The 25,666-nt window shown below is 38.6% G+C and overlaps 1 protein-coding gene across 4 annotated transcripts; it reads right to left on the bottom strand.

Moving 5' to 3' along the window:
• Nucleotides 1–439: 439 nt before the first annotated feature.
• On the bottom strand, nucleotides 440–25,666 carry LOC134813032 (shaker-related potassium channel tsha2-like). Of its 4 annotated transcripts, XM_063820698.1 has the most exons (11): nucleotides 22,325–22,518; nucleotides 21,947–22,040; nucleotides 6,898–7,056; nucleotides 6,637–6,743; nucleotides 6,239–6,389; nucleotides 5,736–5,968; nucleotides 5,358–5,502; nucleotides 5,103–5,177; nucleotides 1,987–2,103; nucleotides 1,637–1,734; nucleotides 440–1,424 (listed from the first exon to the last, which is right to left on the bottom strand). In XM_063820698.1, exons 1-11 carry the CDS (start codon nucleotides 22,348–22,350, stop codon nucleotides 1,058–1,060), a joined length of 1,572 nt encoding a protein of 523 aa, XP_063676768.1. In that variant the 5' UTR covers nucleotides 22,351–22,518; the 3' UTR covers nucleotides 440–1,057. The 4 variants fall into 4 exon arrangements, with proteins under 4 accessions (XP_063676768.1, XP_063676766.1, XP_063676769.1 ...); XM_063820696.1 differs by lacking the exons at nucleotides 21,947–22,040; nucleotides 22,325–22,518 and adding an exon at nucleotides 25,468–25,666; XM_063820699.1 differs by lacking the exons at nucleotides 21,947–22,040; nucleotides 22,325–22,518 and adding an exon at nucleotides 7,466–8,112.

The following is a 25,666-nucleotide window of genomic DNA, read 5'->3' as shown; positions in this document are numbered from 1 at the left end:
ATCTCCCTTACATTATGATTAAGGGGGTCACAGTGGGAGGAGTAGTTGACTCCTTGTGCCAGCCCCATGACTCTAGTCATGTCCGGGGAAGCAGGTCGAGATTGGTAAAATAGTGAGCGACCTCTTTCTCTGGAACAGACACATATTTTCTCAAGTGGAGCTATGTGTCTGGGGGTCCCACTGCCGCGGATCTGATCTGGCTGATGGTCCTGGAGTGCGGTCAACTCTAAACTCTTGAGAGGAGTTACGATACAATTTTTGGGTACTACTCAAATATATAATATGCTCTCTTGGACTAAAATTCGACAGGTTTGACTGGCCAATAACCAATCAGTTAATTACACTGTAGTTGGCACAAGAAGCAATTGAGGTACTGGATTCTAAATTAACGAAGAAAAATTTGATAAACGGAAAATCATCAGAATTGAAGGGACATTTTGGAAGATTTTAAAATACTTAGTAGAACAAAAACGAATTAGACAAATTTCTAAATCGGAACATCTGAATTCTCAATATAATCTGCAATAAATATGTTACGATCACATTATGAAGGTAGCAAAGTGTTACTGTTTTGGTTGCACTACAACCATGAACCACACATTTCAAACACATACAATACTTATACAGCTGAATGGAAAATGAAGTAATGAACTTACTATTTATAGAAAACTCATCAATTCTTGGAACACACCAATTGTTGGTGAAAAAACACAGCCCCAGGTACTAAATACAGTGTACTCAACGTCCGGATTTAAAATATGTGTAAGAATCGCCGGAATATTGCGGTGAGAATTTCTGTTTGAATATATTAGCGACAAGAGAAACGCCATTGTCGGACGTTAGGACTCCTCAAACTACATTAAATACATTCCTTCTGTAACATCCTTAATAAATGTAATAGATTTTCAGTGTTGTAATTAGTTTAATACGGGATAGACGTATGTTGTGTGGGAACTGAATACTGAATAGTCGAATGGTTTTAAAATCGCATAAAAAACAGGCCCGTAAAATTGGGTTTTACTTCATTGTACCTTCATTACTTGACCGTTTAATAAATTTATTTATACGGCCCTGAATATTCTGATTGAGTGCTAGATTGAGGCAGTCCAATAGATTGCTGATATTCTGGTGCTGGTGACTCCTCTGCCTCCTCGATTGGTGTCTCCAGAGAGCCTTCTTTAAGAACTGATTTTCGAGGGACATGAGCTTTCGGTTTCCCGTTCATTATTTGGGATGAGTTGTAACTATTCAAGTAACCACTGATGGCCATTTCACGCAGCTTTCGGGTCATTTCCTTGTTGGCGATCAGTTTCTTGATGGTGAAGGAGTCTTGGAACTTGGAGATGATGATGGTCATGGGGAATGCGAGGACCACGATTCCAAACAGTACAACAAAACTTCCCGTCAACTTGCCTAATGAAGACCTGAAAGGGAGGATATCAAAATGGAAGTCTCTGAAAAGAATGGGACCCCAGAATTGATGAGGTCAGTAAACATATTTGTAACACATTGTAACACTGTAAAAGAATTGAAATCTCTGAAGAGATTGGGATATTTTCAGAGAATATGGGTCTGTGAAAAAACATCCAAGCTAATTGTGGTGATTCAATACGAATTGATCAGGTATTTCATTTACTTCGGAAAAAGGTCTCCATAACCGACTGTTGTTATGGTAACGATGGCCCACCAGCAACCGTGTAGAATAGATTTAAAATCAACGTTTTCGTCGCCTTCCTGAGGATAAATAATTCATGAACTATTTTTCTTAGCTTAGTTTGCTAAGGATAAGTGTTATGTTTTCCTTTAAATAATCGTGTAACAACGATTTTATTTTCAAAGAAAATTGACGGAACTGTACATGGCACATGTGCAATATTAACAGGCATAATCACTTCAAACAAGCGCTATTTCCAATTAGGAACAAAAGAAACAGATAAGAAGGAAGAAACACAGAAACTGCTGATAAACTGCTATAATATAGCATACATCAGGGATTTGGAACTCCACAAAGTACATAATGGTGCCCACAAGGAGGATAACAACCCCCACCACTCCGATCAGGACTATGAACTCTTGTTTTGCTGACGATACCACCTGAAGTAGCTGTGAAAGGGACATATAATAAGGCGATTTTTAAAATTTTTAAAATGTTTTATAATTTACAGAGTACACAATATATGTGCGATAAAATGCAGCTTTTATTAGTGTTTCTCAACCTGCTCAAATTGAGGAGAGTTCAATTAACCCATTAGGGACGATAGGGTCGTTTACGACTCACCTTTTCTAGAGGCTATAGAGGACAAACCAAAATACTAAACGCCACGAATCTTTCGCACATATGCTCAAAATTTATTGGGCTACATTATTGACTTTCCAGTCGAGACCCAATTAATCACTAACAATTAAATAATTAGACTAATTAGTCGTCATAATTGGAAAATATTTCACTTAACTTCTTGCCTTGATTGGGACATTTAAACTTTATGTAGGCTTATTTTTTGAGAACAAAATAGTTGCGGGCAACGATTTCCTTGAGACAAATGAAAAGCCCGTGATAATCAAATGTTCACAAACAGATCTAGACGCTGTTTACTAACTGCGGTCGCATACGACCCACTCGTCCGGGTCGCAAACGACCCATCACGGTTTTTCGGCTTTAACTTCTGAAACAAAGACGTTAGGATAAAATAAAAACTGTAGCATAAGTTAAAAACATATATGACCAATACTGTGTGACTCTAACTTTTTAGAAATAAAGAATTTGGGTCATTAACGACCCACTCGGCTCACTTGCTTATTACTGCATATGTCCATGTAACTTCTTGAATTCAGCCTAAAACATGACATCATAAGTGCAAACTCGCCTCTCAGCAAGTGATTATCATCATAAACTGCAAAAAATCGGTTAAATGGGTCATTAGCGACCCACTAGGACCACAAAATTGATAAATTAAATACAATGTTGTGAAACTTTTACGAATACTAGTTTAAAAACATGCTATATCTTGGTCATTACTCCTGTACGTTGATTTAACTTCTTAAATCGATCAACTGGGTCAATAACGACACACTCGGAAGTTGAACCACGTCATTAATTATCATGCTATTCCACCATCAAGAAAGACACTCGTAGGTCTTAATTCCACACAAACCACGGTGGCTGACAACTAGCCCTCCTGAGATCCATGGCCAACTGAAGGGCCGTCATCACTCATCAAAAAGCTGCGAGAATAACAAGACTGCATATGCCTGGAGTTGCGTCCTGACTATGGTGCGTGGGCCGTGGAAATCTGTACCGAAAGGACCGTGGCCGTGTCGCAAAAGAAAAGGAGATCGGCCCTCGTTCCTAACTTGCTAGGTAATAGCCATACTGTTGTTGTTGCTTTTTAAATTCTGTCACTTTTTTCGTCAATTTCGAATCTTGGTAAACGACCTGCTACAACCGCTTGAGACCCAGGGTCCCACGGTGATCAGATCATGTCACTCAAGAAAAATACCCTGAACGAAGTATACGAGATATCCTGTAACCTCGGGTAAATATTGAAAGAAGAGCGGTCAAATTACATATTATTCTAATCCAACATGCCAATCTGTTTGACATTCCTAGAAAGTACGAGAATAACTAAACAACTGCTGCATTCAGATGGCTACATCTACAGCTCTGTGAAGAAGGACAAGGAAAAAGCACCCCCCCCCCCCATCTGGCTGGCGGTGCTGCAACCTGCAATCTCTCAGACAACTACTCCGTTTTGGGTAACAACCCCGCAACAACGAGGCAGCTTTCAAAACGAAACCAAGTATTACGTAATCGGCCGAGAGGGAGAGGGATTTCCAAATGATTACGCTAGTGTAATTTTGACATAATAGCTATGTAGTGGGGTGGGCCGGGGGGTAAAAATTGTCCAATAAGTGATTACGTAATATGTGAACGGCCTCTAAGAAGTAAAGAAAGGAGGCTGCGAAATGAGTAGAAGCAGCCATCTGAAATCTGAATCCAGCAGTTGTATATAGTTCTTCTTGGACTTTTTAGGAATCGGGAAAAGATAGGCACGTTGTTTGTCGTCTCACGACATTACGGTCGTGTACTAACAGCTGATAAACTCACCTACCTATCAATCCAATTCTGCTCATTATTCGTCAGTGATTGGGTGACGTGATCTGCAGATCACCTTGAGACTCCAGATCTCATGAGGGCTAGTGGTCATCCACCCGTGGTTTGCGTGGAGTTAAGACCTACGAGTGTCTTTCTTGATGGTGGAACGGCATGATACTGATAATTAATGACGTGGTTCAACTTCCGAGTGTGTCGTTATTGACCCAGTTGATCGATTTAAGAAGTTAAATCAACGTACAGGAGTAATGACCAAGATATAACATGTTTTTATACTAATATTTATAAAAGTTTGACAACATTATATTTAATTAATCAATTTTGTGATCCTAGTGGGTCGCTAATGACCCATTTAACCGATTTTTCGCAGTTTATTATGATAATCACTTGCTGAGAGGCAAGTTTGCACTTATGATGTCATGTTTTAGGCTGAATTCAAGAAGTTACATGGACATATGTAGTGATAAGCAAGTGAGCCGAGTGGGTCGTTAATGACCCGAATTCTCTATTTTTTAAAAGTTAGAGTCACACAGTATTGACCTTATATTTTTAACTTATGCTACAGTTTTTATTCTATCCTAACGTCTTTGTTTCAGAAGTTAAAGCCGAAAAACAGTGATGAGTCGTTTGCGACCCGGACGAGTGGGTCGTATGCGACCATAGCTGTATCTTTTAAAGTAAACGAGATACAGATTAGCTTTTTTGGATATCTCATTTTTGCTGTAAAGTGACCTAGTGTGTTAAACGGCATCAAAATCGGCAAACTTTAAAACTCGTCGTCCCTAATGGGTTAAGCTAAAAATCAATTACCTTTATGCCGATAAATTGGTTAGATATCAATATGAAACCAGCTTTATTTAGGTCTAAACTACAAGATCTAAAAGTGACTTGATTCTAAACCTTATGGCTTTGCATTTTTCAGTGTCTTTGCATTTTTTCAGAATCAACGTAACAAAAAATTAGCGAACAAATTCTAAATTTTGCTATATACCTCAAGTACTTCCGTCAACTGTCTACTGTGTCTAACCAGCTTCAATACTCGGACGACTCTAACTATCCTACACACCTGACAAAAAGAGGGTTAGAATGAACACTTGGTATCTTAGTATCTTGTGTCTTGATGTTTACAAAGATCACATTGATTACATTTTACAATGATTACAATTATTACAATGATTACAATGATTACAATGATTACAATGATTACAATGATTACAATGATTACGTATAAAATATTAATAATCACCTTGAGCGCAAAAAAATGCGGAGAAGGTTCCCCTCCAGTAGCGATGAAGACGAGGAGCTCGAGGTAGAACGGGGATACTGCCAGGATATCCATTACATTGACTGTGTTCAAGAAGAACCTCTTCCTGTTCTTCGAGGATAAAAACCTTGGCGACGAGATTTTGTGGTTTATGACTTTATAGGGCAAAGGTATGATCAGAAATATCCTACAAAAGTAAATAATGTATGCAAGTGTGCGATAATGCAAACAAAACATTAAATAACTTGACTAAATATCCTACAAAAGTAAATAATGTATGCAAGTGTGCGATAATGCAAACTAAACATTAAATAACTTGACTAAATTGGGTCGACTGTGGAGAAGTAAACTCTAACTAACTTAATGATAAGATCAACCGTGAAGAACAAGTTGATAACCACATCCAACATGTAGGTGGCCATCTTGTACGGCTGGATCTGTCCCGTTATCTCATCTTTAGCAAAGGGTTTCTTAAAGTGATCATGGAACGCTGGGATTGTCTCTATAACCAACAAGGATATGGTCATTATGATGCACGCCAGATCCATGAAGCCCCATACCATTCCAGCTTTGTTATAGCTCGGATCTGTAATCTGCGGGATATAGTAATATAAGTGAAATTTCCTGCGTTTTGGATACATTCATCTAGGATATATTTATCATTTTGAATACATTAATCAGTTTGTCATTTCATAAGCCTGATTTATTGCTGAATTACAGATAGTCCGACGGAATCTGATTTTAGAGCTCAACACGGGATTTCTATCCAATCACATGAATTTAAATATAATTTAGATATTCTTCTTAAATTTACAGTAAAAAACTAAAAAGTAGATATTCATCTATTCATAGCTGAGTCCTACCGTTTTGTTTATAGTCTCTTTTAGAGTTGGAGGAAGTTCGGGGTGAAGTTCTAAATAAATTCTGTCGTATTCTTTTATCATGAGGTCCAGATCTATACCAAAGAAATCTAATTCTTCTTCAACAACTACAGGATCCATCATCTCTGGGGGACTATTGTATTTTTGTTATATACAACAAAATATATAACAAATTATATATATATAATTTGTTATATATAATTTTTGTTATATCTCAACTACAACCTCAAGTTGGCACTTGGAAGCATTCTAGAATAGTTGATTGTTGCCACTGTGGATTCTCAATATTCATCGTAACTTGAGAGACAATGACACAGGTTAATATGTGAAAGTAGTACAGGTTAATATGTAAAAAGAGTAAAAAAATAATGTTAGTTTACCGGAAGGTTCCGGGTGACTGATAAAAGTAGAGGATTGCATTAAACAGATCCTGATTTCTGTCAAAGTAGTACATGCTTGTCTTTGCATCATAAAAAGCAGCTCGTCTCTGAAATTTGAGATGTATAATAATATAATTAACTTGTCGTGAATTATTTGATAAAAAATAAAGATTAAAGAAAAAGTTAAGTAAGTTTTGGATATTCATTTTAGGATCTGGGTCAAAGCAACAGTTGAATCCAGGTTAGAAACTAGAGTCTTACGTCAGGGTCTCCTAACAAGGTATTGGGATATCGAGACAAAGATTGTTCAGTTGTGATAAACATCTCTCCTCCGCAGTCAATCTTGACTAGTTTAGCGTTCTTGCAGTCAAGTCGAACTTCTATTGGCACTCGCTCAGGTATATCCCTTCCTAAGAGTACCTGAAATATTGGAGCTGGGTAATTTTGGAGGGGATCAATATTTATTGCTCAAATTTAACGAAACCAGTTTGATTATTGATGTTTAGATATAACGCGGGTCGTTATAAGATTGAACAAATTACACTTTTTTATTTTATGAGGGGGATGTTCTAGAAAGGAATGCACGAAAAAGCAGTATTATATTATTATAACTCTATGATGATAGAGCTAGAAATGCAGCTAGAAAAATAATTCCGTTTAGGTAGGAAGTCTCAACATTTCAATGTGTCGTGCAGTATCATATTTATTTTCTCAAAGTATTTGTTATTTAGTTAAAACTTAAAAGTTGGCAAAGCTGGTAGTGCTAAGTGCCAGTGGTATAAATATGATACAAAATAATAAAATCTTATAAAGATTGATTATACAAAACCTCGTATACTAATTCCTTAAGCATGAATATGCAGGAATAAGCAGGAATAAGCAGAATAAGCAGGACTAAGTGCAGAAATTGCAAGAACTAAGCAGGGCTGAGTTCAATTCGTCGAGACGTAGGAAAGTATCAAGCGATTGAAAGCGCTACGATTAAATAAGGATTAAATAAGGAAAACATGTCTCAAAGTAAGTGCCGCAAGAGAGCAAAGGTAAGAAGTAAGAAGTAACGAAATTATAGGAGGTATTGCTCTCCCTTTATTCTTATTGCCTTTACATTCTTATTGGTTTAGAAATAAGCCTGAAAAGTGATCATTCAAATTGCAATTATTCCAGAAAGGTTTCAATGACAACTTAGCGAGGGGAAGAAACGGAAATGTTAACTTTTGGGGCGACACAAATTTAATCTTGAACGCAATTTCTGTGGATGATGATATCAACTTCGATTCTAATTTAAAGTCATACTCGGATAAATTACTAAATTAAGTTTAGCCTGAACGACCAAATGTAATCAAAATTTCATTAACACTTCATCAACTTGGACGAGTGACAGTGTTGGAGCACTAACTATTACTTTTCTCAAAAATGTCGAGTACTTGGCCCAGTCGTGTGTTAAATCTAAACCGTGACACGGGCTTGCTTTTATGTAAAATACATATAGTTCGAGGTACACCCTCGGATCTATCCAAACTCTAACCGAACTCTAACGAAGTTGAATGTGTTATAAGATTTGAAAATTTGAAGTTCACATAATATATGTATGTTTGTAGATATGTATGTTTGTAGTTTTGTTACGTGTTGAAAAACAGAGCTCCCTTATCTCTGTTTAATCGGAAATTTTAACTGCCACTGCACTGCTACTGCACGGTGTTTGTACTTTACCTTTGTACATCTATACAAGTACAAATACACAATTGCAATGGAAAAGTCTGCTCATAACTCTGCAAAGAATCTTCTCGTCAACGGTTTATGTAAAGCTTGTTCGAATGATGAGGTTGTCAAAAGTACCGACATTGTACAGTGTTTTTGGTGTAAGGACAGTTTTCATGCTATCAACTGTGATGAAACTTGCAATGTCAGTGCGCCCACGGTTTTTACTGCTCACCTGTCTCATGCTGTGAACAACACTTCATCTTATGCTAAACGATTTGGTCGCTTTCTATTTATCTGTAATGATTGTAGTACTGCTGAGGAGGAAAAGAGGGCTGCTACTACCGTAGATCGGGTAGGATTGTTAGATAATAAAATAGATGCCATAAATTTGGAGTTCAGGGAAGAGATGTCTGAACTTAAAACCTTGCTGAAGGAACAACTGTCCCAGAAACCTGAGAGAGCTCAAGAGCGATCCTCAGATCAGGTTGATTTTATGAAACAATTTGCTGAACAGTTTTCATCTTTAAAAGAAGACCTCACGAAAAATATCAATGATGTTATTGACAATAAAGTAAACACTGTTGTAACAAAATCTGGTACTGTTTCTCATACAAAGGACGTTCTCTATTCCAGCTTGTTTACCGACTCAAACAGTTCCACACCATCTGCTCAACCACCACATGTTCCAATCGCTCCAACACGTACACAACCTTCATCACCCGAGATTCTAATTCTGTCCCCGAAAGAAGAACAATCGGTAAATGCTGCAACAATGACAAATGTGAAAAAATTTGCTACTGATAAATTAAAGAGCAGTCAAGTAGTATTTCTCAGATGTAATGAAAACAATAAGAAAGTTTCAATTGGCTTCCCTAATGCTGAAATTCGTGATAAGGCTACTTCACTTCTCAATGATGGAAATACCTTAGATTCGTATGGATATCAGTCTAAGAATGGCAACAAAATGCTGCCAAAAGTTACTATTTATGGTGTTTCTTCTGAAGTTCTTGACGATATAGACACTACAGCTGTAGGGAATGATGCCGATAAACTTAGGGATCTTGAAAAGAACCACTTAGTCGCCCAAATTGTGAAGAAAAACTCGTCCATCAAAGATTTGTATGAAGCAGGGCACACTATCAGTATTGTCTATCTCAATAAGATAAAACGTTTCACCAACGATAAGCAGGAACGCATAGAGCTCACTATTGGAATCAAACTATCACCATCTGTCTATAGAGTCCTCTTTAACCAACAACAAGGATCTCTCTATTTAGGTAGTCGCAGATACAAAGTAACTGATCGCTTCTACATCAAACAGTGTTATCATTGTCAAATGATTGGACACACTTCTGTTGACTGTAATGAAGTCAAAACAAATAAACATCCTACCTGCATGTACTGTATGGGAAGTCACCGGTCTTCAGCATGCCAATTTAAGCAGAAGAAGGACAAACATGCCTGTGCTCGATGTTTGGCTTCAACACACACTAATGATGCCGAGAATTCAAGAACACATAATGCGGCAGCTTACGATTGTCCTGTGTTGGTAAGAGAAACTAAACGTATTGCTGCTAACACTGACTTTATGTGTCTGATCTCCCTGTATCTACTGCTACTGGTGAATCACGGATCAACACCCCTAAGCCCAGAGACAAATATCCAAACTTGGTCCCTGCCCCTGTCTACGATCCTATAACACCGGGGCCAATGAATATATCTGTAACTTGTTCCCCATCACCAGTGAAACCAGTTACCCTACTAGATGATGGTCCATTCTCTAAATTTTCACTTGATCTATTAATGGAAGAACTTGAGTTCAGTCACGGTTTTAAAAACAGGAAATCGGTTTATTTTGGTGACTTTCCCTATGAGTATTCAGGTGCAACACATGACCCAAAAAGTGTACACAATGATTCCTACCTTGCTAAACTCAGCTCCTACATTAATGTGATATTACCCAATTTCAGACACAATAGTATTCTCGTCAATCTATATGAAACTGGAGCAGAGTTCATGCCAGCTCATAGCGATTCTGAATCATGTATTGTAGAACACTCTGATATTGTAACCATTTCACTTGGTGCGACGAGAACACTGCAAATTAGATCAAACGGCAGCAATGAAGTTGTGGGCTCTGTGCAACTTCAGCATGGAGATGTCTTCATCATGTCCAAATTGTCTCAGGCTGACTTTCAACATGAGATACTGCCAGACGAAATGTGTGATGAACCCCGGATCAGCATCACCCTAAGACTGATGAAGCCCCCTAGGATCACTCAGTCAACTGAGTTTGGTCTGCGTTCACCGCCCCCATCCATCCCTCATTCAGGACACAAACTGACAGACTCTTCTTCACCTGCACTCTCAGTTTGCAAACAGCCAGCCAAAGCTTCACAAAAGTCTGTCCTATTCATAAGCAGCTCTATGTTCAGGTTTCTTGATGCGGACAAGTTATCATCGTCCACTGTTAGTGCTAGTAAACTGTTTTATCCTGGGGCTGATGCCAAAGTAATGTTAAATAAACTAAAAACTGACCTACACTCCGTTCCATCCCCATCTATTATTTATATTATGACAGGAACTAATAATGTGAACACAGTCTATTTTGGCTCAAAGTCACTGAAGGATGCAGCGGGTGACATTAGTAATCTCTTAAATTATCTCAAGTCAGTGTATCCGAATGCAACAATTAATGTTCTCAATATTCTTCCCAGGAGTACAAAAGGCCGCAATGATGTTGTGGCAGAGCTGAATAAGGTTATTAAGGATATGTGTAGCAAAGATTCTTGTTTTAATTACATTAGCACCCATAATTTATTTAACTATAATAGAAGTGGATTCAGGAAAGAATTTTATTTTGCCAGACCATCTGCAAAAATATCTGATAACTGTCACCTCAATACAAGCGGTGTTATTCGACTTGCTAAATTTCTGAAGTATTGGGCCCATAAGCAAGTTTGAATTTTCAGAAAGATTGTTAACATTTATTTCATCTAGATTCTAGATATGATAAGGGATAATTACACATTGTTCCTCATGTTTATTGAAGTTTTAGAAAGTTTTGTTATTATCTCATACAAATTTGCCAGTTCTGCAATTTATCTTATTCTGACAAGTTTATAGCAGCATAAATTATAAAAATTTTCATGCTCTCACAGCAGTTCTTGCATTAACCCGTGCATTAGTAAAATCACAGTTTCATACCATGCCAAAAAGCTTGCAGTGGGACATTGCAACATGCAGGGAGGACTAACAGGTATGCCAAAATGTCTTGAAATCCAAGATCTAATCTGGAAAGAGAAATTAGATGTTTTATGCCTGAATGAAACAAATCTTAAGTCGGATATTGACTCAGCCAGTCTAAACCTACCCAAGAATTTTACTTTTATCCGCAAAGACCGTCATAACGACAATGGTCATGGGGGATGTGGCATTCTCATCAGTGAGCACATAAAGTTTAAAATGATTCAACTAAACTTAGTTTTGCAATATGACCAAATCGAGGCTATTTGGATCCATCTTACAGATTGCAATATTTTCATCTGCTGTTTCTACAGATCTGAGTTGTTTAGTCCTCTTGACAAATTTTTAGATTATATGACAGACTGCATGATGAGTATAGGAAGTAAGAATGTTATTTGGCTGGGTGATGTAAATGTAGACCAAAACAACATCAGCAGTATGAACTATAAGAAATTAGACATTACAATGAAAATGTTTGGAATGGTACAGGTAGTTCAGGATATTACCCGCATTGCTAAACTAGGAAACAGAATCACAAAGACCACAATCGATGTTGTCATAACAAACACTTACTCCAAGTTTCTTGACTGCAAAGTCCTTGATGATTGTATAGGAGATCATCAGGTCGTAAAGTTCATTGTCGATTTCAATGTGCATAAGGCCTCAAAATTCAAGAAGTTACTAATAAGAGATCACAGCAAAATGAATGTTACTGCTCTTAAAGAATTTTTGGAAACCTGTGATTATAGACCAATAATAGATTCAACTAGTCTGAATGATGCAGTTGATGGTTTAAACGAACATATTGATCACTACTATGATCACTTCTGTCCAATTAAACAAATTAAGTGCCATAGTGATTACATCCATAAGCCATCTCCAGAATTTTTAGAAAGTAAGAAATTGAAAGGGAAACTTTACCGTAAATTTTTAACACACAACAAGAACAGACGTATACATCCAAATGGTCTTATACACTGTAATAAATGTGACTCATTATGGATGGCATATAAACGGCAGAGAAACTATTCAACCTATTTGTCTAGAATTAATAGGAAGACTAACTTAGCAACAGAACTGAAAGCCAAGTGTGCCATGAATGATCTAAAGGGTGTATGGAAAACGATAAAGACAGCATCAAATCTGCCTGTTAAAGCTAACAATATCAATAACAATCTTGATGCTGAAACCACCAATAAATATTTTGCTGAAATAGGTCCAAAGATCCAAGCAGAAGTGCAGCTGGAAAATGAAAATGAATTTCTATCTTATCTACAAAATGAGCAGATTGACAACGAGACCAGCTTGAATAGCTTTACTGAAATAACTGAGTCCAATATCTTAGACTATGTGGCAAGTATCCCTTGTAGCAAATCCACTAATGATCATATACCATTGAGAGTGTTTAGACAAATTTTACCTGCATTTATTGCTCCATTAACACATCTTGTAAATTTGAGTTTATCCAGTGGCATCATGCCAAACAGCTGCAAGGTTGCAAAAGTCACCCCAATCCATAAGGATGGTGATACTGAGAATCCTAGTAATTATCGACCAATCTCAATTTTACCGATTCTTGGAAAGTGCATCGAATTTTGTGTGAACTCCCAACTGACTCAATATCTTGATGAAAAGGGAATACTTTCAGAGCATCAATATGGTTTCCGTAAAGATCACTCTACAACTTATCTCATGTTAGATCTGTTTGATCGTATATTTACTGCTAAGAACAGTGCCAAGCATCCTGCAATTATCTTCCTGGACATCAGAAAGGCATTTGATACTGTTAACCATGATATTCTCATTCAAAAGCTGAAGCATTATGGAATAAAAGATACTGCATTGAGCTGGTTTAGGAGCTTCCTCACAGATAGATTACAGCAAACTAGAGTTGGGAGTAGGATAAGCAATTTACATTCATTGAACTCTGGAGTGCCTCAAGGAAGTATATTAGGACCAATTCTATTCAGCATTTTTATCAATGACCTGCCTAATGCATGCCTATTTTCTAAACCTTATCTATTTGCTGATGACGGTGCATTATATTTTGACAATATATCTAGAGGAAACTATGGTAACATCAAACAAGAGTTGAAATTAGTTATCAGATGGCTTCAGGCTAATAAACTATCCCTGAATAATGAAAAAACAAAACTAATGATCCTTGACTCTAAGCCTAACCTTGATGCTATCCTTGTTGAAATTTGTGATGACCTTACTTTGGTAATCTGTGAAACTAAATCCCATAAGTACCTTGGACTTATAGTTGACAGCAGATTGACATTTAATGAACATATTGATAACATTAAGAAAAAGATATCCAAAAGAATTGGTGCTATGTATAGATCAAAAAAACTTCTCCCTCTTAAGTTCAGGAAGATGTTTGCTAATGCACTTATGTTGCCACATTTTGACTACTTAGACACCATCTGGTCAAGAACATATAAAAAACGACTAGGAGAGTTAGATATCATGTACAAAAAGGTTGCTAAAATAGCCCTAGATGTAAACATCAGAGAGAGGTCGGTTAATGTATACAAAAATATGGGATGGCTTCCTCTCCATTTGAGACGACAGGTTCATCTTAGCTCATATATGTACCGTATAATCAATGAAACATGTCCAAAGCATTTTATCGGGAAATTCTCGTATATTTCTGGTGGATCACGTGAGGCAGAAAACTGCAATCTTTATACTCCTAAATCAAGATCTCACAAGGAGTTTAACTATCTAGGAACTAAGGCCTGGAACATATTACCAAAGTCCCTTAGAGAGTGTGACGACGTTAAGAAATTTTCTAAGTTATACAAAGAAACTCTTATGAATATGTTGCTAACTGATGAGAATTACCAAGGGGATAACTCTTACGATAAATTCATGATCCCACCCAACACTAGCCAATGTATCTAGGCAGTTATGTTATTTCGGATAAGTTATCTCAGTACATAAGTGAATCCAATCTATCCCCTGCAATCAAAGTATTTCCATGCCTATTAAGCTATTACAGGAAATTAGGAACATCAGTGGAAAGGTGCACTGTCAATCATTATTGCTCCATACCTCCAGTCCTCCTGTTATGTGCAATTCTCACTGTATGCTCCTCATTTGTATCAATTATATTGATGCTACATTGTTATTGAATATGAAATAATTTTCAACCGTATTAATTTATTAACTTATTGTAAATAGCAAGTTTGACAAAGGGATTACGTTTATTTTACCCGGAGTTCGTTTAAGTTTAGTATTGTAAATAGTTAATTTGACGAAGGGAATACGTCTATTTTACCCTGAGTTATGTTTTAGTTCAATCTTGACACAATTTTAAAATTATAATTTAATTATTTTATATATATGTATTGTCCATAACTAGGGTGGCCTGCTAACAGAACCATGATCTGCCTTGATTCATCCTTCAGCACAGAGAAAAGCTCCTTTTTTTATACATTATGATTACAGAGGATCTGATATTTAGATATATATTGCTGTGCTGTAAAAATTGACTTTATTTATTTATTTATTTTATTTATTTTTTATTTCAAAAAACGTAATGTGAAATTAGGTGCTAATCGACAGAAATCACAGCTTTCTATTGGTTGTTTCAACGCAAGGTCTCTATGCAACAAAACTTGTGGCGTACTAGAAATGCTTAAAGATAACTCGATTTCTATCTGTTGTATCACGGAAACTTGGCTAAAAACTAATGATCGGGCAAAGTTTGCCGAAATCCGTGATTTTGGGTTCGATATTATCAGTGCCCCTCGAAGAGGTAGGGGAGGTGGTGTTGGTTTTCTCTTCAACCCCAAAATGATATCGCCTGTACGCAATGATGTTACTGAATATTCATCTTTTGAAGTACTTGAATGTGTCATTAAAACTGCTGGTGAGATTATCAGGCTATGTGTAGTTTATCGCAGCACTCAGGCCAAAGCGAAATATGATGAAACAAAAATATCTAAGTTTATGGATGACTTTGATGGATACCTGGACAATCTTCTGCTTAAAACTGGATCTCCAATTATTTGTGGTGACTTTAATTTCCATGTTGAAGACCTGAACAATAATGTTGCCCAGAACTTTATTGCTCTTTGTGAGAGCAAAGGCTTCCTTCAGCATGTCGACTCTCCTACTCACATCTCCGGCGGGACACTGGACTTGTTATTTACTCTAGGCTGTGTAAGTGACTCATTGTCTGTAACAGATATGATGGTAGAGACAAGCACTGGAACCAGCTCTGATCACTATCTAGTAAGTTTTCAGGTCCCAGTCACATTCGATCTTCATAAAGCTCGTACATATGAAGAAAAAGATGTCAGAGAGCTAAGCAAAATTGACATCGATAAGTTCAGGGAAGATCTGTTTTGTTCAGAGCTTAACCTTTCTGAATATCAATCCTTAGACGAGACTGTGAACCTTTATCAAAATGTCCTTGAACAGGTGCTAGACAAACATGCCCCACTTATTACGAAACGATTTACTGCTGAAAAGTCTGATTTTTGGGATAATAAATGTCAAATTGCTGTCAGAGAGAGGAGAAGGGCAAAACGAAAAGCCAAAAAGTATCCAGAGAATGATGAGTTTAAAACTACTCATTTTGAAAAATGTGTTGACGCAGAAATCACTATCAATCGAGCTAGGGATGGCTACTATGATAAACAGCTCAGTTCTTGCAAAGGAGACTCGAAAGGGACCTATAAAGTCATAAATAAACTTTTAGATAAGGAATATGGCTCCAACAAATTGCCAAATGGTGAAGATATCGAAGTGGCTGCCAAACTCAAGACTTTCTTCGATCAAAAAGTAAAGACCATTTACTCTAATATTGAGAAGGAAATTCAAAACACTTCCCTAAACGGTCAAGGTACCAAGGACTCTACTTCGATAGATAATGCAAAGTGTAGACTTAATCAGTTTAAGGAAGTCTCATTATCAGACCTTGAAACCTTAATTAAGAGTCTTCCCAATAAATCAAGCGTACTCGATGTCATACCAATGTGGCTCTTCAAGAACTGCTTACCCGAGCTTCTCCCAATCATCCATTACATCGTGAATGAATCACTAAGAGTCGGAAAGTTTCCATCTGCCCTAAAAGAAGCATCTATTAGGCCTGGACTCAAGAAACCTACCTTAGATGTTGATGAGCTGAAAAACTATCGACCGATTAGCAATCTAACTTATCTGTCCAAAATACTAGAAAAAGTAGTTCATTGCCAATTAAATGAATATGCTGATGTCAACAACCTGTTTTCCCCATATCAATCAGGCTATAGAAAATTCCATAGTTGTGAAACTGCAGTTACCAAAATACATAATGATATTCTAATGATGATTGACAGCAAATCGAATGTTGTGCTTCTACTCTTAGATCTATCAGCTGCTTTCGACACCATAAACCATAACCTCCTTCTTACGAAACTCAAGAATGCGTATGGTATTACAGAACTAGCACTCAGCTGGTTACAATGTTACCTTAATAATCGCACATTCAAGGTTAAAGTAAAAAAAGCCACATCTTCTGAAGGCTATCTGGATATTGGTGTACCTCAAGGATCCATTTTAGGACCACTACTGTTCATATTGTATACCAGAGATCTTGAAGAAATTGTCACAAAATATGGTTTCTCGATACATTTGTATGCAGATGACACACAGGTGTACTTTACTTTTGATGTTCACAGTTCTAATCCTGATTTAACAGCTGTGAAAAATTGCTTTCTGGAGATAAAGCAATGGATGACAGTTAACTTCCTAAAACTGAATGATGAAAAAACAGAGTTCATTGATATAGGACCATATGTCAGCCCAATCCAGACAATGGATTTAGGAGACCTCTCAATCTGCCCTGTTAGCAAGGCCAAGAACCTGGGATTCCTTTTCGATCACCAAATGAATCTGGACTCTCAAATAAATGCTGTCTCCAAAGTATGTTATTTGAATCAAAGGGACTTAGCAAGAATCGGTTCGAAGCTTTCCCATGACCTAAAAGTTCAGCTAGTTCACTCCAATATCCTCTGTTTCATAGACTACTGCAACTCAGTCTATTATGGAGTAACAGAAAAGAATCTTCATAAGCTACAAAAGATACAGAACAATGCTGCTAGATTTATCTTTGGTCTTTACGGAAAAAAGATACGTGAACCTATCATGCCTTACCTCAAAAAGCTCCACTTTCTGCCTGTTCGGTTCAGAATTAAGTTCAAAATATCACTTCTGGTCTTCAAGTGTCTAAATAACATAGCCCCTCAGTACTTACAAGGACACATCAATCTAAGGGAAGTACGAAGACAAAGTTCCAGACTAGATGATGACTTTTATTTGTTGAAAGTTCCTCCTGCTCCTCATTTCAGACGAACAGATGCTGCATTTATGTTTTGTGGACCAAAAATTTGGAATGAACTACCCTACTCAGTGAGATCATTATCATCTGTAGAATGTTTTAAAAATGCCCTAAAGACGTTTTATTTCCAACTAGCTTTTGATAATATTTCTAATATTTGTCCATAATGTCTGAACTGATATGAAAGTGCATAATTTTGGTAACTTCATACAAATATTTGTTCATAAAATCTGAACTGTTTAAAAAGTCCATAATCTTGCTATTTCAACACTAAGTCTCGCTTGAATGACTTTAATGTACATCTTTGTTGGGTATATTTTAATGTCGAAGCGTGTAATAAATGTTAGAATTTATTTATTATTTATTATATTACGGAATCATTTGTCGGTCAATTTATACCCCCTTCTCCGTAATCAGTTTTACACATAGCTATAGTTTACAATTACACTGTAATAAATTAAAAGCCCCATGTAGCTGTAAAGATATGATAGAGATATGGGAAGAGAGACGTTCTAAATATTCAGCAACACCATGATCTTATATTTATCCACCCCACGAAAACTGGTCGAATTTAAGCGATTTAAGAATATTTAGAACACTGATCGTCTCACTGTTTCCACAATATTCGAACGTTCTAGAAGGTATAGCTACCACATCTTTACAGTTTAGTGTTTACTACTAACCCCTCCCTCCCCCTCAGTGATTACGTAATACGTATTAGCTAGTATGTAGTTTACTACTATAAACCCCTCCCTCCCCCTCAGTGATTTCGTAATACGTAGCCTAACATGACCCCTTATAAACGGTAGGGTAATAAATTAACGAGATTTCAGATTGTTTATAATAATCAAAAGTAAAAGTCAGGAAGTAATAAAATAGTTGATAATAAATGAGATTTGAAATCGTTAATAATAATCGATTGCATCACAAAGTAACTCCAATTATGATTAGACGAAGTTATATGGTCAAGGAATGAACAATAATTGATCAATGGGCCCTATACTGACCACTCATATTTTGCTGAAGCAAATCTGTGAGGCGTGGCAATTGGCATAAGTTATAGTATATAAATTAGCTGTTTATGTAGGGTGAGTCCTTATCAAAGTTGTACATAATTTACCGCCTCTTACTTATTACCCCAGCGCGGGGGAGGTATAGTACTGGAGGCCTGGTCACAGGGTCACTGTTCGAAGCGAAGAATTTCACAGGAGCTTGCTTTATCAGCCCTTATTGTCATAGTCATTATATAAATATAAGATTATAGTTCGTGGTAGTTTTTGTGCAGAGTCTGCCGATTGTACATATTCAGAATCTGCCATGAAGTGTACTTCAGAGTCTGCCGAGTTTACATCAGAGTCTGCCGAGTGTACATCAGAGTCTGCCGAGTGTACATCAGAGTCTGCCGAGTGAACATTAGAGTCTGCCGAGTGTACTTCAGAGTCTGCCGAGTGTACATCAGGTTGTGCTGAGTGTACATCAGGTTCTGCCGAGTGTACATCAGGTTGTGCCGATTGAACATCAGAGTCTGCCGAGTGAACATCATAGTATGCCGAGTGTACATCAGACTCTGCCGAGTGTACATCAGAGTCTGCCGAGTGTACATCATAGTCTGCCGAGTGTACATCAGAGTCTGCCGAGTGTGCATCAGAGTCTGCCGAGTGTACATCAGAGTCTGCCGAGTGTACATCAGAGTCTGCCGAGTGTACATCAGAGCAGTGGCGTAACGAAAGGCCCTGCTGACCCCGCTGTGCAGGGGGGCGCCGTCTTAGGGGGGCGCCAAATCGTCGTTTGAATGTGGGACAATTTCGAAAACTTAACTAAAGTACTAGCAAAACTGCGCGTTTTGCTCTAGATACACACTTTTTTAGAGATTTTACCGGTGTATTCTTTAAAATCACCTAATTTGTTCAATTTTAGGGAGGGGCACCAAAAGGGGAGGGGCGCCAACAGGGGGGCGCTTTTTTCGGCAGGGGGGCGCCAACAGGCAACGTTACGCCACTGCATCAGAGTCTGCCGAGTGAACATCATAGTCTGCCGAGTGTACATCAGACTCTGCCGAGTGTACATCAGAGTCTGCCGAGTGTACATCAGAGTCTGCCGAGTGTACATTAGATTTTGCTGAGTGTGCTTCATATTCTGCCGAGTGTACATCAGAGTCTGCCGAGTGTACATGATCAGAGTCTGCCGAGTGTACATCAGAGTCTGCCGAGTGTACATGATCAGAGTCTGCCGAGTGTACATCAGACTCTGCCGAGTGTACATTAGAGTCTGCCGAGTGTTCATCAGAGTCTGCCGAGTGTACATTAGATTTTGCTGAGTGTGCTTCATATTCTGCCGAGTGTACATCAGAGTCTGCCGAGTGTACATGATCAGAGTCTGCCGAGTGTACATCAGACTCTGCCGAGTGTACATCAGACTCTGCCGAGTGTACATTATAGTCTGCCGAGTGTACATCAGAGTCTGCCGAGTGTACATCACAGTCTGCCGAGTGTACATCATAGTCTGCTGCGAGTGTACATCAGAGTCTGCCGAGTGTACTTCAGAGTCTGCCGAGTGTACATCAGGTTGTGCTGAGTGTACATCAGGTTCTGCCGAGTGTACATCAGGTTGTGCCGATTGAACATCAGAGTCTGCCGAGTGAACATCATAGTATGCCGAGTGTACATCAGACTCTGCCGAGTGTACATCAGAGTCTGCCGAGTGTACATCATAGTCTGCCGAGTGTACATCAGAGTCTGCCGAGTGTGCATCAGAGTCTGCCGAGTGTACATCAGAGTCTGCCGAGTGTACATCAGAGTCTGCCGAGTGTACATCAGAGCAGTGGCGTAACGAAAGGCCCTGCTGACCCCGCTGTGCAGGGGGGCGCCGTCTTAGGGGGGCGCCAAATCGTCGTTTGAATGTGGGACAATTTCGAAAACTTAACTAAAGTACTAGCAAAACTGCGCGTTTTGCTCTAGATACACACTTTTTTAGAGATTTTACCGGTGTATTCTTTAAAATCACCTAATTTGTTCAATTTTAGGGAGGGGCACCAAAAGGGGAGGGGCGCCAACAGGGGGGCGCTTTTTTCGGCAGGGGGGCGCCAACAGGCAACGTTACGCCACTGCATCAGAGTCTGCCGAGTGAACATCATAGTCTGCCGAGTGTACATCAGACTCTGCCGAGTGTACATCAGAGTCTGCCGAGTGTACATCAGAGTCTGCCGAGTGTACATTAGATTTTGCTGAGTGTGCTTCATATTCTGCCGAGTGTACATCAGAGTCTGCCGAGTGTACATGATCAGAGTCTGCCGAGTGTACATCAGAGTCTGCCGAGTGTACATGATCAGAGTCTGCCGAGTGTACATCAGACTCTGCCGAGTGTACATTAGAGTCTGCCGAGTGTTCATCAGAGTCTGCCGAGTGTACATTAGATTTTGCTGAGTGTGCTTCATATTCTGCCGAGTGTACATCAGAGTCTGCCGAGTGTACATCAGACTCTGCCGAGTGTACATCAGACTCTGCCGAGTGTACATTATAGTCTGCCGAGTGTACATCAGAGTCTGCCGAGTGTACATCACAGTCTGCCGAGTGTACATCATAGTCTGCTGCGAGTGTACATCAGAGTCTGCCGAGTGTCCACAATATAAATGACCGATATCCACCAAGGACCGATATCCACCAAGTTTTTCCAAAAGTTTCTAAAGTCCAATTAGAAGGTCCTTCTAATTGGACTCGTTAACCGAAAATATGACGGAGTAATACGACGAAAATCAAAGAATTTCGTCAAATTACGCGACTTTTAGTTTTACAGTTAAACTTAAAAGTAATACTGAAACACCAAAAGCCGCGCGTCATTAAATCATTCCAAAAAGGTATGACAAATTTGGCAATGCGAAAAAGCTCACATTCTCAAAAAAAACAAAGGTGCAAAAATTTCAAAAATCCGAGCAAGTTTAATTTTATCGTGCACCTCCTAACAATGATCTGCAGCAGAGCTAGGAGAGTATGCTTTCAAGATTGTAAAATATTGGAATATTGCCAATAGTACCTTAGACTTAGATTTAGAGGTCTTCTCCCAGCTCCTTTCAGAACCCCCTGGAATGTGCCAAATTTGTTGACCCGAATACTTCATGGTCCGGATACTGAAAATGCAAACAGACGATATCTAACTATGACCGTCCTGAACAAGATCATCAAGTACAGCAGATGGACAAATGAAAATGTATATTGGCTGGGATATTATTGAAGTGGACTATTTTTAGTGATCGCATCTCGATCATTATCGATGAGAAAATAAATTAAGGATGGATTTGTGTGCTTTGTTGATTAACCTATTATCCCAAAAAACTGTCACAACTGTAATCATTTACCAAAACGTACAAAGCCGACTACTTATTGAGATATTGACGAACAAAAGGGAACAGACCTTCTCCGGAAAGATTTGTGCTTCATTCAACAGGGGTACAGTCCCTTGTATACATTGATCGAAATATAGCAATCAAGTGACTTTTATCGCGACCAAAAGGACCGTTACCTGGGGACCCCAGGCTATAATGTTCATAAACATAAACATAGAGATTCGGCGGAATGACAGGCTGAACGCCGCCCAGTAAAAGGACCGCTGCTAAGAGATTGCACGGCAGTGTCCTTCCTGCCATCATTTTCGGAGAAGCCGCGGTTCTGTGATTCATCAAGATCAATGAAGATGATCAGCACCTCGAGATCATTAGCTTTTTTGACAAAGGATCGAGCTAGTGGCGGATCTTTAAATTGAAATAAACCAACTACTCAAAGGATACAGTAACTGTAAGTGTAAGCGGCAGATTCGTCGTGTGATTGTGTCTGCTGTTCAGACCAGAACAGTTAGAGAGAGAGAGAGAGAGAGAGGGAGAGAGAGAGAGAGAGAGAGAGAGAGAGAGAGAGAGAGAGAGAGAGAGAGAGAGAGAGAGAGAGAGAGAGAGAGAGAGAGAGAGAGAGAGAGAGAGAGAGAGAGAGAGAGAGAGAGAGGGAGGGAGAGAGAGAGAGAGAGAGAGAGAGAGAGAGAGAGAGAGAGAGAGAGAGAGAGAGAGAGAGAGAGAGAGAGAGAGAGAGAGAGAGAGAGAGAGAGAGAGAGAGAGGAGAGGGAGGGAGGGAGGGAGGGAGGGAGGGAGGGAGGGAGGGAGGGAGGGAGGGAGGGAGGGAGGGAGGGAGGGAGGGAGGGAGGGAGGGAGGGAGGGAGGGAGGGAGGGAGGGAGGGAGGGAGGGAGGGAGGGAGGGAGGGAGGGAGGGAGGGAGGGAGGGAGGGAGGGAGGGAGGGAGGGAGGGAGGGAGGGAGGGAGGGAGGGAGGGAGGGAGGGAGGGAGGGAGGGAGGGAGGGAGGGAGGGAGGGAGGGAGGGAGCTAGTCAACACTCACAACACACAGCTCACTACAGACAGTTTACTATTAAACGATACGCTGCTTTAATTGGCGAGTAGTAACTGTAATTGCAATACATTGAACTGATAAACGTCTTGATTGAACCATTTGTTATTGAAACTTCTCAAGTAACCTAAACTGTTATAGTTGGAAAAACAAGTAGAGGTACTGAGATTTCGTGATTTTGTCAATTTAGGCGCTTTACGTAAAAGGAACGTTATTACAAAACACATTTAGTAGTCCATTTGGAACACATGCAATTGTCACAAATCATCAAATTCATAAACCGTAATACGCAAAGTATAAGCCCTGAGCCCATACTTTAGCTGAAATATACTTCTATTTCTCAACTGGGTCACAAATCCAATTCTGAGCAGAGTTGCAACAATTTAATATAACACGGCCATATGAAATTAAAAATTACAAATTACAAATTTTAGAAATTAGAAATTAGAAATTAGAAATTAGAAATTAGAAATTAGAAATTAGAAATTAGAAATTAGAAATTAGAAATTAGAAATTAGAAATTAGAAATTAGAAATTAGAAATTAGAAATTAGAAATTAGAAATTTTAGAAATTAGAAATTAGAAATTAGAAATTAGAAATTAGAAATTAGAAATTAGAAATTAGAAATTAGAAATTAGAAATTAGAAATTAGAAATTAGAAATTAGAAATTAGAAATTAGATATTAGAAATTAGATATTTTAGAAATTAGAAATCAGAAATTAAAAAGATCATTACAAAATTACATGTGTCAGATCCAAATCAATTAAATGACAATTATTCAACCAAACAAAAAACATAATATCATAAATAAAGAAATGGTTTCAAAGTGTGCACGGAATATGGATATTAAGTCACCTAGCTTACTTTTAGGAAATCTTTCACGAAATAAATTATAAACAAAATTTCTAGTCTCAAGAATGTAATTCTCATTAAATAATTTATTGAATTGACTATTTGTGAGCATGTTGTGAAGTTCTGTGCTGTTTCTTTGTCTGATCTCCTTGTAGACTGGACATTATTTAAGCAAATGGACTTCGTCTTCTTTAATGATGTCACTCAAAGTTAAAGGGAGCTTGTTCAGGAGGTCTAAGGTGATTCTGCCTGAGGTGCAGCAGAAGGTGCAAGCTCTGTAGAAGATGCTTGAATTTTCCAGCCATATCGCCCCGTCTCGATATTAAGTTTGTGGGAGCTTGTCCTCAGCCATGTGGTACATCGGGTTTTCTTGTGATTGGGTAGAGATAAGTACGGTTCTAATTTAAAGCTGCTTTTGATTTCGTTGTATAATGCAAGCTTTTTGTTTTCAATTCGAGCTTTTTCCCACTTTTGTTGAAACCAATCCCTTAGTCTACTCTGAACGAGTTGGCTGTTCGGCATAGGAACATTCTTCGAGACAATTGTGCGCTTAATTGCTCCTGGGTCAAATGCGTCGGTCAGCACTCAGCGCTCTCGATGTTCGGAACCAGGTCAGCTCTAGGTTTCTTTGCTCTACGAATGCATGGCGAACAATCTGTGGTGAGTTTTTTCTGTCAAGGAGGACTAGCCTGTTGTGGAAATCAAGAAAGAGCTAACTCAGCTGTATTCCAAGGGGATATCGTCCTGTGTCTCCCCATATCGGGATATTTGAAGTTCTCTTGTTGACCCCGGTCGTCCATTTTAGCACCGAGAGATGCAGGCGCTCGATGCTGTCATTTGCTAATTGTGTGAGTGTGTCTATGTCGGACTGTGTTTTCTTCTGACAGATGTTGCTGAGAATGTTGGTATAGGGCAGCCACACCTGACTACCATATGATGTAAATTATAAGCCCTGAGCTTTGCTTGAATTTGGTCGTCACTACACACGGTCTTATTACGCCGCTTTTTTCCCCGTAGCTTTCAAAAATGCGAAGTAAAAGATAAGCTCCAAAGAAACTGATAATGTAAACACGAGGTTGCCATAACAACATAATAATATGCATAATATGTCGTGATGTCAGACTTATAGATGGCACGTCAATGGACTTGAAATTTAAGATTCTATCGATTATTTCAACTAGTTTAGATCTACATTTATACCATTACAAATATTTGGTGAAACTCTTTAGTTACCTGAGATATCTTGTATCCTTTATTTTTAACTGTTTCCCCAAACTAAATAAAAATAAAAACAATAAATAATAACACATTACCTCGACCATGCTTCCCCGCCACAGCAGGCTCTTCTTCCGCAAATTGACTTTTTCATTTTCTTCGCGGGCATTGTCTCCTTTCGTTTTGATCTTAGTAATAGTCTTGGACTTAATCCGAGCTCCCAGGTTTATGTGTCCTAAACTATTCCGACCTCTGTCAACCCCAACGTTCATCGGCATTTCTCTTACTTTCTTTACA

Source organism: Bolinopsis microptera, chromosome 3 (genome assembly GCF_026151205.1).
Source record: "Bolinopsis microptera isolate Bmic1 chromosome 3, MBARI_Bmic_1.0, whole genome shotgun sequence".
Lineage (NCBI taxonomy): Eukaryota > Metazoa > Ctenophora > Tentaculata > Lobata > Bolinopsidae > Bolinopsis > Bolinopsis microptera.
Note: the sequence above shows the minus strand (reverse complement) of the source record. Positions and strands in the feature narration are given on the sequence as shown.